The sequence below is a fragment of the Lytechinus pictus genome, chromosome 3 (assembly GCF_037042905.1).
Source record: "Lytechinus pictus isolate F3 Inbred chromosome 3, Lp3.0, whole genome shotgun sequence".
In the NCBI taxonomy this organism is placed as follows: domain Eukaryota; kingdom Metazoa; phylum Echinodermata; class Echinoidea; order Temnopleuroida; family Toxopneustidae; genus Lytechinus; species Lytechinus pictus.
In genome coordinates, this window is record NC_087247.1 from 41,346,727 (window position 1) to 41,359,902 (window position 13,176).

At 36.1% G+C, this 13,176-nt stretch overlaps 1 protein-coding gene across 2 annotated transcripts in view; it reads right to left on the minus strand.

The window, feature by feature from the left end:
• The window catches only part of LOC129257220 (dynein axonemal heavy chain 6-like), a 62,860-nt gene that overhangs the window by 33,884 nt on the left and 15,800 nt on the right, over positions 1 to 13,176 (minus strand). For both annotated transcript variants that reach the window (XM_054895501.2, XM_054895499.2), the window contains exons 20-37: positions 12,772 to 12,984; positions 12,277 to 12,381; positions 11,367 to 11,539; positions 10,837 to 10,997; positions 10,367 to 10,587; positions 9,684 to 9,794; positions 9,267 to 9,548; positions 8,354 to 8,653; positions 7,729 to 7,882; positions 6,737 to 7,008; positions 5,239 to 5,451; positions 4,760 to 4,945; positions 3,920 to 4,116; positions 2,921 to 3,104; positions 2,304 to 2,531; positions 1,662 to 1,883; positions 963 to 1,110; positions 177 to 334 (exon numbers count right to left, since the gene is read on the minus strand). In XM_054895501.2, the coding sequence (XP_054751476.2) occupies positions 177 to 334; positions 963 to 1,110; positions 1,662 to 1,883; positions 2,304 to 2,531; positions 2,921 to 3,104; positions 3,920 to 4,116; positions 4,760 to 4,945; positions 5,239 to 5,451; positions 6,737 to 7,008; positions 7,729 to 7,882; positions 8,354 to 8,653; positions 9,267 to 9,548; positions 9,684 to 9,794; positions 10,367 to 10,587; positions 10,837 to 10,997; positions 11,367 to 11,539; positions 12,277 to 12,381; positions 12,772 to 12,984 (3,528 nt within the window). The remainder of the gene's footprint in view (positions 1 to 176; positions 335 to 962; positions 1,111 to 1,661; positions 1,884 to 2,303; positions 2,532 to 2,920; positions 3,105 to 3,919; positions 4,117 to 4,759; positions 4,946 to 5,238; positions 5,452 to 6,736; positions 7,009 to 7,728; positions 7,883 to 8,353; positions 8,654 to 9,266; positions 9,549 to 9,683; positions 9,795 to 10,366; positions 10,588 to 10,836; positions 10,998 to 11,366; positions 11,540 to 12,276; positions 12,382 to 12,771; positions 12,985 to 13,176) is intronic.

Below are 13,176 nucleotides of genomic sequence, written 5' to 3' on the forward strand. Positions count from 1 at the left end.
AAACACATTATAATTCCACACAAAGTTTTGGCCTATTACACATACAGTAAGTATCTTTAAATTTATAAATCAATGGTGAGTAAACTAGAAGAAGAAATGAAGTACAATGAGACTTTTCAAAAACGATACAGTTACTTCTCAAGGTAAAGAGAGACATGAACAACATGGAGGTTTACCTGGATATCTTTCCAGAACATCTTCTCCCTGTCATAGAATCCTCCAAAGTCTTGGTACTGTCTGAGAAGCTCAATGGGTGGTTGGGAACCGTATGTATCCAGTTTGGGCATGTTCAAATCATCAACAAAGATGATTACACTCTTACCAATGGGGGCACCTATAATAAAATCATTCATCAAAATAATCAAAATCTCCAAAAGAAATAACCCTATTCATTAAACTTGAAAATTGAAAGTATGGAATATTTAATGAATATACAATGCTTGTGACTGTTGTGTCATTGAAATGTCTGATGACCAAGGGCAAGTCTTTATATTATACAGCAATAAAACATGAATTACATTAAGTTAATATTTGATATGACCAGTACTCTCATATTTTCCCATTAAAAGGGATTTCATATTCCTGAAATAAAACTAGACTTATAGCATGTGATAAAATCTAATTATTTGTGTAAGTTTCAATAATGTAATCCTCTTACAAAGGAACATTTAAAAAAGTATTATAATGCTTACAAAAACAAAGAATGTAAAATACATGCAGTCATGCAATACTATCACTGAGATATGAAATAACTTCTCAGAAATAATTTGACTGATGAACTAATTCATCCATCAGAAAGTATATGTTGCAATCTATGAATTGGGATTGAAGTTTGCAATATACTGCAAAGAATCTGAATAGACATGTGTGTAGTAACAAGAAAAAGAAAACACAGCTAGGATTTTGAGAATGGTTAACATAACCTGTAATCTGAGAAAACAAAAAACATCTTCATATATTACCAAGTATGGTCTTTCTCTTCTTCTCTAGTTTGCCCTCAATAATCTCTTGTGTCCTCTGACTACTGGTCTGGGCAGAGAAATTCATGAAGATTGGCACATAGTTGGCCTTCTCTTGAATACCTTCTAGCAAGGCTCGAGCAATCACAGACTATACAATAGAGAGTAAGAAAGGCAAGCAATACAATCATATCATTTTAGCGTTTTGTAAACAATGCAAAGGCATCATAGATATGTTAGATGTTTGTTATACAATGTTAAGATTACCAATTTTCCTACCTTCTAGGCTTATGTCAAGTTTAGAAGAGTAAACTAAATTACAAACATAACTAAATTACAAACATGTACATTAATGATAGACAGAAATTTCATGATCGACAGGAATGCTTATCACTTTGAATACTGAAATAGGATATGAAATTCATTTGAATATGCATATAAACATGTACATGATGTTATCTGATGACACTATCACCATTGCAGTTAGTTTAAACAATTATTCAGTACAGCTCTGAAAGGTTTTTAACATGTACAAGTGATAATTCTTTATAAATTCCTTCATAAATAAAATTCTCCATTTAGCAGCAATTAATAACTGGTAAAATGTATTATATGATCAGCAAGTCCAAGATGGTTATAATCTATACAATAATCAAAAATCCTTGTAAAACCATCAAGGAGCTTCAAGAGTATTGCATTTACCTTTCCGACACCAGTCGTTCCAGTGAACAAGACAGAATGCTTGACAAGGAGGAGCTTCTCCATGAGATATCCAAACCTTACTGTATCCATGGTGGGCACCAACATCTCAAAGAAGGGAACTTCTGGATCATACTTAAATGTAGGTACAATCTTCTCCCAGAGGTCCATTCTCTTGGTATCAAAATCCATGTAACAGCTCCACAAGTCTCCATTAGAAGGGAGCTGAGAGTAGAGAAGTTAGATCACCAAAATAAATGAAATGAGAAAGCTATTGGGCCATGTGCTGAATATCGTACTTCTATTTACACTTCTGTTTAATAGTAAACATAGTAAACACAGTTAATTAAAAGCAAGTATTATAGACCAACATCAAGTTCTGATGTAAGCAGGCCAAACATGAAATAATGAAAACAAGGAGAGAATTATTGACACAGATATAATTTATGCACATGTGGGTACTTGCATTGATCATAAGTTGGAAAATCACTTGTCAGCTGATTGCAAGCTTTGTCTTGCCTTTTTTATAGGGAGGGGGGGGGGAGCGCTAATAATTGAACTGTAACTCATTTTCTCCAAGAATTATTTGTCACTTAATTTTTACATTAAAAATATCTTTAAAATAAAAAATAAAGGAGATCTCACCTTGGCATCACCATTGTCCTCAAACTGATTCCTGATGAAGGTATCAAAGGCATCCCAGCATGATTCTATCAGGTTCCCTCCAATGGCCCACAGATACGAGAAGACAAAGGTTGAACAGATCAATGGATGAAGCTTAGCCGTCTCCAGTTTAAGATTGACATTGGAAGTGTTATGGAATAGGAGAGCCTCCAGCAGGCAGCACAGTGTGGTCACTTTACTGATGTCCACCTAGTATAGAAAAATATTGACCAGTAAAAATAAATCTGTGTTTGATCTTGATGACAAAGGAAATAGAAATGCTGGCTGACAAATCTATACATTACAGATACATTAAAAATCATTACTTTACTTTGAATTCTAGTGGGTTGTTTCACAGAGAGTTGAGTGGGACTTTGAAAGGTCATGCTTCAGTGCTAATTAAAACATAGTTTTCAACATAGTGATCTAATTAATATCTAAACAACATTGAGTATCCCATATGCATGACCAGACTGATGCGATGATGCAATATATGCCACATGTAAATTTATTATTTAACTGGGAATTTAAGTGCAATTTGGAAACTCTATGTTAAACCTCCTCCTGATCTCAGAAATCAAGAAAACAATGGAGCTTACCTGGTGGATGGCTTGAATGCACTTCTTAAAAACAAACTTAAGCCCATCCTCCACGTAGTTAGAAAAGAGTTCCAGAATGTAGTTGTAGGTTTCCTCCTGAATCTTATCCTTGAATTTAGCAAGCCATGTCATGACGTAAGGCATCCATTTCAGTTCACCAGGATCAATGTACACCATACCACATCTGTGATGAAGAGAAAATATCAACTTGAACTAACTAATTTATTCAGGACCATGCGATTAAAATCCGACAATGATCTAATTCATATTGAGTTAAATTGAATCTGCTAAATATTCAGTTATCTTGAAAAACTACCATTTCACTTGAAGATGTATCATACTAATGTGGTCATGACAGGAACGTATGCCTATTAAATATAAAATTAAAAACTTCTCTCCGATTACTTTTGATCATGCAAACCTGGATACTATCACTCTATTTCAATGTTATTCTATGCATATTTGCAAAGGTTAATTCATATTCATGAGATTCTCCCGAACCCATAGCATTCTAATCCAGTCAATCCAGAGGGCATTTCATGATGATGTTATGTATCTAATAATCAAATGCAATGTCAAGCATGAAAGGGCAAGTCAATTGTTCTCTCTGATGCGAGAAAGAATTTCCCTTATATTTGGGCAAATATATATATATTCTGCACTAACATGTAACCTAACAGTTAGAATGTTAATCATGATTTATATATTGTGACTGATTTAATGGTATTTATTATGCCTAAGGAAACCATTCCACTATCCACATTCCGAGAGTGGGGATGTTTCACAAAAATTAAAAAGCAACTAAAAATCACATTTAAATTACTGGTTGCATGTGTTCTATAATGTATCACTCCACTGGTCAGGTCACACACAAAGCAACCACATATTCATCAAAAGGTTGCATGTCAGAAATCACATTGTATAGGTATTTAGCAAGACATAATTCACTCTTTGTGAAACAGCCCCCAAGAGTTTATGAAGTCATGTATAATTGCTTACCTGCTAACAGTAGCAGGAGAGGCAACAGCCAAATCCTGGACTTCAAAAACCATGTGGATAGAGTTGGATAGCTTGATACGCTCACTGTTGGCAAGACACAACATCTTGTTATCATCCAAGACTGTGTTCATATTCTCAATCCAAAGAGCATCAACTGGACCATCACATATGATCCACTTATGATCGTCAGTGGTGTCCTGAGGAGAACATGGTAGAAAATTTTAAGTAATGTTAAATAAGACTCCAAATTATATTACAGATTGTAAATTTTGTAAATAAGGCTTTAGAAAATAACTTTTGCACATGCAAGACAACAAATTTCCTCCACAACATAGGCTAACCGTTCACAGATTCTTGGAACAGCACAAAATCTTGTTTGAAAGAGATTATTGAATATACTACTATCAAATTTTTGTTTTTCTGTAAATATTGCATGACTGATTAGAATTACTTAATTCTAAACAAACTGATTTCATTCTTTTCAAATCATTATGAAAACATAATTCTAAAGGAGATTATTGCATTTTCTAAGTCAAAATTAATGAAGCTCTGGTAACCAAGATTTACTTAAATATAGGCTTAACCTTTATAATTACAGTAAACAATACTTAATAAAGGGAATTTGATCTACATGCATATTTGTTTCACTGTAAATCTTTTTTCCTACAATCAATACTAACACTGCTAATCAATTGACTTATTCTGTAAACAATCAAAACGGGTCTGTGCACATGCATTAAAACAATCCTTAGAGCATTTGGGACTGATTAAGAATGAAAAAAATTAACAGATTAGTGCTAGCATATCTGTTTCAGTGTCATTGATGAATGGTATACTCACTGTAGTAGCTTTCCTGACAGTGAGACCCATCAATCCATCTTGCCATTCTAGGGTGAGCTTATTGATCTCTCCATACAGCTCTCCCATACTGACTGCTTTAGGGTTGAGTACATAGCAGTGAACAGGCTGGTAGTATGGCACATCCTCTCCTGCAGCATGTAAGTCAGTCAGAGTCTTGGCCAGACACTGCAATCAAGATAATTGATCAATCATGTCAATACAGATCCAAAATCAAACTTGACATTAAGCAGTGCACTCCCCCCAACTACATGTTCAAGTGTTTTTCTTCCTAGTGATAATGTTCTAATTTTCATGCTACAGAATATTCAAATAGAAGGTCCAGAATCAAACACAATTATACTGGACAGTATTTGGGGATTAAATGACCCTCACCCTTTATTGCTGTCATACATTCAATTTTGGTAACCTGACGTACAAACACATTGATTGCTTTCTTGATAAATGGTTGTGTTCCTTACCTGATAGACAGTTGTCTTGCCACCCCCTGTTGGTCCTACCAACATGACTCCATGCCTAACAATCATGGTCTCATAGAGCTGAATGACCTTGCTAACCACACATGGTTCTGGCTGAAGGCCCTTGGCAAGCAGAGAATCAATGATGGTCTTCTCAAGGATACCATAGTCATGCTCGGGTAGCACACATCCAGGGAATAAATCTGACAAAATGCCCTGTGGAACAAAAATTGATAGATTTTAAGTACTAATCAGAATATATATGTATCTACTTTGAAGAGTGCCTGAAGTTCTGATGGTCATTACTACCCCTTAAAAGCATTATGTCCACCTTAAGGACGTTCCACAGTTAAAGTGAAATCCATGTCATTTTCACCAAACTTTGCACATAGATACTTTAGAACCTTAATATTCGAAATATACAAAAATTAACATAGGTCCATGTGCTTGATTTTTTGCTATAGAGCTTCAAAGTTCACCCAAATTGATGTTCTTAAGAATTGCGCATTCAAAAGAATTTGGCATTTTTAGACCGCCCAAGATTACTACAATGAGTTTAAACCACTATTACTCAGTCAAAATACATGAAAAAGTCATCAAATTTCGCAAGAGAGTTAATAATTATATCGTTAGAATGGTGAATCTATTTATAGTGCTATTTGTTTGCAATTTTAAGTTTAACAGCACTGTCAGTTTTTGAAAAAGGCGTAAACGATAACAAAATCCCAATCTCAAAAATGTAAAATTTCAGTAAGAAACTACGAACGTACAATAAATGCTGCACTTTATTCAAAATCCATGTCATTTTCACCAAAATTTGCAGAGTTGTAGAGGAAGGTATACCTAAGAGGTACAAACATTAAAAAATAGGGGTTCATGTGCTTGTTTTTAAACTATCAGCATTTTTATTAGAGCAAATGTGCTTTTTAAAACACCAAAAATGCGCCGAATGCTTTGCATCTATGTGAAGAAAAAATCAAAACCACTCTACCATTTATTCAAACTCGGGGTAATATTCGTGATTCTTGGCATCAATGCAGAGTAAAATATTTTGCAATTGTAGAATTCTTTTTTGGAATGGTCCATGGAATAATTCCATTTTTTAGCTTCATGAAATAACGCATCGGATCTGCTCTTAAAGTGCAGAAGATGAGAAAAATCAGCTCATACCCGCAGCTAATTATTCACCTGTTCATCCATTGTGACGTCAGTGCGCAGCGTGTAAACTATGCGCAGATCATAATGCGCACAAACATAACTGTGCAACGTCCTTAACACCACTCATCATGGGCAGACTTGTTCCCCCCAACACCCAAAATGAAGGGTGTTAGATGATTTAATGTTATGTGACATCATTTATGGATCATATGACTGGTCACATAAGATTGTCTACCACCTGCAATGAAGAAAACTACCCATTACATACAAGATACCACTACCTCAAATCAATTGAAAAATCATTTAAATCCATTCAACACTGAACACAGGTTTATCAACATACCTTGAACAAGACGGCATCATCTGCCAAGAACTTGGGCAAGTTACTGTCCCTCAGAGCTCTGATTAGCACAATATCCTCACCAAGGTCTGGATTACCACGCTTGAGGGCGCCAGCCATCACCAACACAGATTTGACGGCTCGCATTCCAAAGTCATAATGGTCCTGTTGGGACAGCTGCTCTGAGCACAACTTGTACATCTGTGTCATCTTGCGGGCCAAATTGCGGGAGTCTTCAAAACCTTCTGAATACAAGATCACTTCTGCAATAAGGGCTACAGGAAGAAAAGTTTAAAAAGAGTGGTTTTACTTTTGTTTCCCTTTTCTGGAAGTACTACACCAATGGTATACACACACTATGAAATATTATTAAGTTTATATTATTATATTAAGTCTTCCATCAAATAACTAACCAAATGGAAAATTTTAAAGATGAAGAAATGGCCTTTATAACACCAAAATCTGATCATTAAATGGAATTGGTTCTAAAGAAAACTTTACAGGTCTATGTTCTGGCAAAACAAAACAATTTATATTGAGACAATCGTTTACATCCTGGATTAATGAAAAATTGATCAGGTGCGACACAGAGTTCTACTAGCAGATATTACTATTATCAGAAACTATTTGAGGATGACACCCATCATTTTTTTTATCATTAAAAAGGTGGTCTATCGGTTCTGACTCTCGCCTTTCAAACAGAGGGTCATGGGTTCGAATCCTAGCCATGGCGTGTTTTCCTTCAACAAGAAATTTATCCACACTGTGCTGCACTCGACCCAGGTGAGGTAAATGGGTACCGGCAGGAAGTAATTCCTCAAAAAGCTGTGCGCACCAGAATCGGTAGACTAGCTTAGCGGGGGTAATATAGGAGCGCCTTGAGCACCTAGCAAGGTGGATACATGCGCTATACAAATCCTATATTATTATTAAACCATGAAATTTGAAGGAAACAATATATGGCTATCCATAGTTTAAAATTATTCACAGCTTACCATAGTCTGGGACCATCATAGCAATGGGTCTGAAGAGAGCCTTGAGGTTATCAGGTAGCTCTGTCCTTCCTGCATAACCAGGGTTCATGGTGATGAATGCAGCACAAGTAGGGATCAATTTGATCTCACGACCTTCAAACATGAATCTAGATAGCTGAAAAATTATCAAAAAGGCAACAAATTAAGTCAGTATCGGAAAAACTTAAAAGAGGATCAGCAGTTTTTTTTACCATGAAGGGCATAAAGCCAGGTGCCAAGTAAACAGGAATGAAAAAAAGCTTGATCCTGAGTACAGTCTTCTATAAACATCAACTTTAATCCAGGAATTTATAAAGCCATAACATATGATTGCCTGATCACAAGTACTGATGAAAGTGACAAACTACAAAAAAAAATTGCTATTCATGGTTCTTACATAGATAGAAAGAAATAATGACATGTTGTAAGCAAACAGAAAGGGGTATGCATTCAGTACAATTCTAAATATGGACAGTTGATCATTCCCCCCAACCCCCTCAAAAAAGAACAATTCATTAGAAAAATTGAGTTTCAGATGATTTTTTAAAGATTGATTTTCCTTTCTTTACTGACGAAATAATCAATATAGACAATTAATAAGACAAACCTTGGCAGCTTTGGCATTTCTGATGGTGATGAGTTGCTGAGCAATGACAGACAACACTTCAATACTGATTCTATTGAACTCATCAAAGCAGCACCAAGCTCCAGACTGGGCCAGACCAGAGAAAAACCGACCCATCATCTTGTAGTCCAGATCATCAGAGCAATTGAACACCACACATTGCTTAGCCAGACCCTTGGCCAGATCCTTGGTGGTTTCTGTTTTACCAGTACCTGCTGGACCGGCCGGGGCTCCTCCAAGATCTAGCTGGAGAGCTCCCATTAAACATAGGTAGCAACGATCCTATACACATCAGAATGAACAAGAGATACAAGAGCATTAGTGGCCTAGTGATGGTTGTTTTACTTGACTTCTGAGAATGCATAAAGGCTTGTTAGTAGGAAATGGAGGATTGCTAACTCTCCAAGGGTCATAGAAGTATTAATGGCATACCAAAGAGAAATAATGACTCTACTTGGATTAAAATCAGGGTTGCTGGTTGATGAGCCCCTGCTCCACTCAACTTTCATGCCTCTCCATCCCAAGTGAATCATTTAATTCGCAAAAATATCAACAGTTTTTATTTCGAAAGCATTTACACCAGATTTGAAAAATAACCATTAGTAAAGAAAGATGGCTCAGATGGAAATAAATCTAAGTAAACAACAATGACAATGATCCAATGCATTGTGATAATGTGTCAGTTCTGATAAAAAGTCCTTCAAAGACTTTAAAGCATTTGGTCTATTTGTTGCTTCCTTACAAATACACACAGCTTCATTAACAGTCAATATTTGAATTATTCTATTTCACAAAGTATTTAAAAAACAAAGAAAACATTTTTCTTTATCAAACACATTTTTTCATTAAGAGAATGCATTTTTGGATCAAAATATATTCAAGGGTAATGTCTTACAGTAAGTGGTGTGATGACCAAACGAGCGGAGGCTCCAAGGTACTCATAGCCGTATATGTACTGAGAGGTAGACATGCGAACCACACAATTATCAAGCTCAAGGTCCCAGTAGTAACGTAGTTGCTTGACCCATTCAAAGTTGTTGCTGGAATCCACTTGATTCTTGACCATGCTGGTGATGATGTCACGAGCGTGGACATCGATGGTGATCTGAGCTCCGATGATGGCTCTCACAAGCTTGGGTAGCTGACCTCGTACCATGGCAGCCAGGGAATTCAAGTTCTGGAGTAAAATGCAAAGAAGGTATAAGCATCAGAGATTCCTAACATAGGACTGGTCAAAGCAATATAGAAATAAATGATTTGGTGAGTTCATGTGCTACATGTTATAAGGCAATTGATTAAAGAACAGGCTTACCGTGATATTTTTCAGTTCAAACTCCTTCATGACTTCAAGCCTGTCTCCAGTATTCTCTAAAACCTCTGTCACATCTCTGGCCCACATTGTCTGGGACACAGTCAGCACAACCTGTATTGTGAAACAGAAAGACAGTTGGATGATTTGCATTCCTATCAGGATTGACTTACATAGTGAAATTACACTTATCATACATTGAATATCAAGGGAACTGACTGTGTCTCTCTGACGTTGTCCTATTTATTTTATGAGAAGTTGAAGAATAGTTGCCAAATTAGTATTTATTTGATATTAAGGCAATTTCACACTGTAATCACACACACAAAATCTACTATTCATTAACATCTTGAAGAGACACAGTTTCATTATCTCATTAGTAACTGTAACTTTCTTATTCCCATATAGGTCCACTACAAGGACAATCAGAGCCCTGCACGCAATATTTCAATATTGCTTCTTGAACAAAAAGGCATTCCTAATATCTTTAACTCTTTGAACCCTGAATTATTTTGTGGGGTAGTGACACATACCCTGAAATATTTGCACATATCAACGACATTCACAATATTCCACCATTCGAGGCCCAGTGGAATCTTCCGCAGCCAGTACCCAGGGAAAATGAATAGTACATTTTTAATGTACTTATAGTCAGGCAAACAAAAGCATCGCAGAAGAAAAATCACCTGTGAAGGGTTGCTAGCTATCCATTCTTCCTTAGACTTGACCTCATAATCAGCGAGTGCAGCCTTGGTGATACGTCTAAGAGAAGACATCATGGCCTCCTCTACTTTACCCAGCCAGTCTTCAACGTTACCTCTAGCCTTCAGTCCTTTACCTAAACCAACCTTCTCATTCTCAGGAGAGATCATGGCAATGATGTCATTGGTGCTTGTAGTGGCTTGATCTGAAAAATGACATGGATAAATTAAATGATGATGACTAAAAATAAATTTTCATGTGTTTGGTTTGTTAGTTGTTGGAATGGAAAGATTTAGTCACAAGACAAGGTCTACTTACCAAGTTTCTAATCAGGAAGAATATGGATCTTTATATGATATTACCACTAATTTAGACCAAAGAAGCAATTATAGCTGAATTACCGAATATCTAAGGAAATCTTAAGCAAAAATAAACATGAAGAGTCATGTCTTACCTTTGTCTCCAGTGGGAGAGCTCTTGCCATCAGCAGCTACTGTACCAAACTCAAGCTTAGAGATGGCATCAAAACACTTCCTAAGATGAGGTTGTACAGCATGTGGGTTACGAGTCTGAGACAAAATCTCAAGCAGCTCATCATTAGACAAGAAGTAGAACCTAGATTAACAACAAACCAATAAAAATTATATGAATACCATCTATACTAATTGAGTAATGCAGAAAGAAACCTAGTGATGTTTCTCTGGACACACATCTGATTTTTTAATGCCTTTAAAAAATAACTATTCAATTATATTTAGGAACAAAAGATTGTTCTGTTAACAGTGGGTTTCCCTTATTTTGGGGGCAAAAGCATATCATAATTTTATGGGCAAATAACAATAAGATTCACTGACTCTGACAGATGAATACATCTACACATATGTTGATAATACTAAATCTCAGAAACACTGAATTTGAAACTCTCACTATTAATTTCATGGATATGGTTCTAAATAACTGGTGTTTCATAAGATAATAACTGACCTTGGGAATACAGCTCTCTTAGACTCGAGATAGGCTTCAAGACACTTCTGGATCTGGTCTAGGAGGGCGTTGTTGTTCTTGAATGTTTCCAGGAGACCAGGCTGAGTGGCAGCTCGGATCGCCAATGGAAGTCTGTTCACTTTCCTCATGATCTCCTTCCAAGACTTGTCAACCTGAGATGACAATGTAAGAAGATAATCTACCCTTTCTTTACCAGAAAACAGGGATTCTTTGCTTTTTTCAGGCTTTTTTTCTTCAAGATATTTACATCATGAATAGGTTCATCAAGCTTTCTTCTTTATTTTGATACAAAATATGATAAAAAAGTTTCAAACATAGATAGGTAAGAAGAGCTTCAAATTTCACTGTCAAAATCAAGTTGCACAGAAAATGGTCAGGATTGTTAGGAATAGGAAGACACTGCGTATTAAAGAGATAGCTCATCAAAATTTCTTTTGTGATCTTTGCAATGTTCTTATCAACATTTCTTTGTGATCCTTGCAATGCATCTTACACTAGAGTGTATATTCACATGAGAGTATCTGCGCAAACGGTTTCCTAAAGACAAAATCAACGAAGAAATGTTGCTTTTATAATTTAAGGCGATTTTGTAACATCAAAATATTTGATTATGATATCTCTTTCTTTCTGGGACAAAATGTACCTTGAATATGGAAATAGGCCATGATGTAGGCAAGATGGGGAAGGGGAATTCGCTTATGGCCCCCTTTTGCATGATTCTCACTCTTGATTTGTGAGATTCAGCATGTCCAAAAAAAAAATTAAATGAGTCTATGTACACAATGCCTAATAGTATTCTAAACATATAGGAAAGGAGGACATAATTGGTAGAAGTATTGATGTTGAATCTCGATGGTGAAGCCATTGAAAGTAGTGTTTCAAAGCATACCTGCATGAACATCTTGGCCTCTGCAGGAAGCTGTCTCTGGATATCAGGGGCACTGAAGATACTCTCAAGATACAACCAATTCCTCTGACAGTTCATCCACTCTTCCTGTAAGGGGGAAAAAACACATTAATATCAATATCGTGGTTCACTTTGGTACACCATCAGTTAGATTATAAATCATGTGTTCATATATTGGACCAACTTTAGGAACTTACTGGTAGTCATCTACATACACGGAGGTCTACAGGTTGATTAAACAATAACATAATGATCAAAGTTGACATCATTGTATTTCATATATCATACTCCCTTTGACAGACAAGGACTCCATATAAAACCAAACTTCTGAGGAATGTAGCATGTAGTGTATTGTTGCTGATTTTACAAATAAATTTCTTTCAGCCAATCAGATGTAAGAATTTCAGTGGCTTTTAACAGTTGTCAGTGAAAGTCATTGATGACTGAAATACTTCTGTATAATCCTAACAATCTTACCAGTGTCTCATTGAATAGAGCTAGATTCCTGACCCATTCATCCACCCTTGGTTTGATGGGACCTACATGCCTAGAGCTAGCAATGGTTGAGATGTTGACCTGAGAGTCATCTAAAAGGACCTGGATGTCATCAGTACCACCGAGGATGAAAACATCTTTTGTGTCACGGTGAGGTAGAACCACAAACTCTGTGGTCTTCCAGGAATCCTCAACCTGAAATGAGAATAAGTAAAAGATGAGATATCATTCTTTTACTGTGTGTTTGTTTATGGAATGTCTAAATCACACATCTCCTATCAAACCTTGACAAAAAACAAACAGATCTGTATACTTTCATGATTAAAGAGCACGTTGATATGCATTTAATATAAGGATAATTTGGAATTTCTACATGAGGCAGTCAAA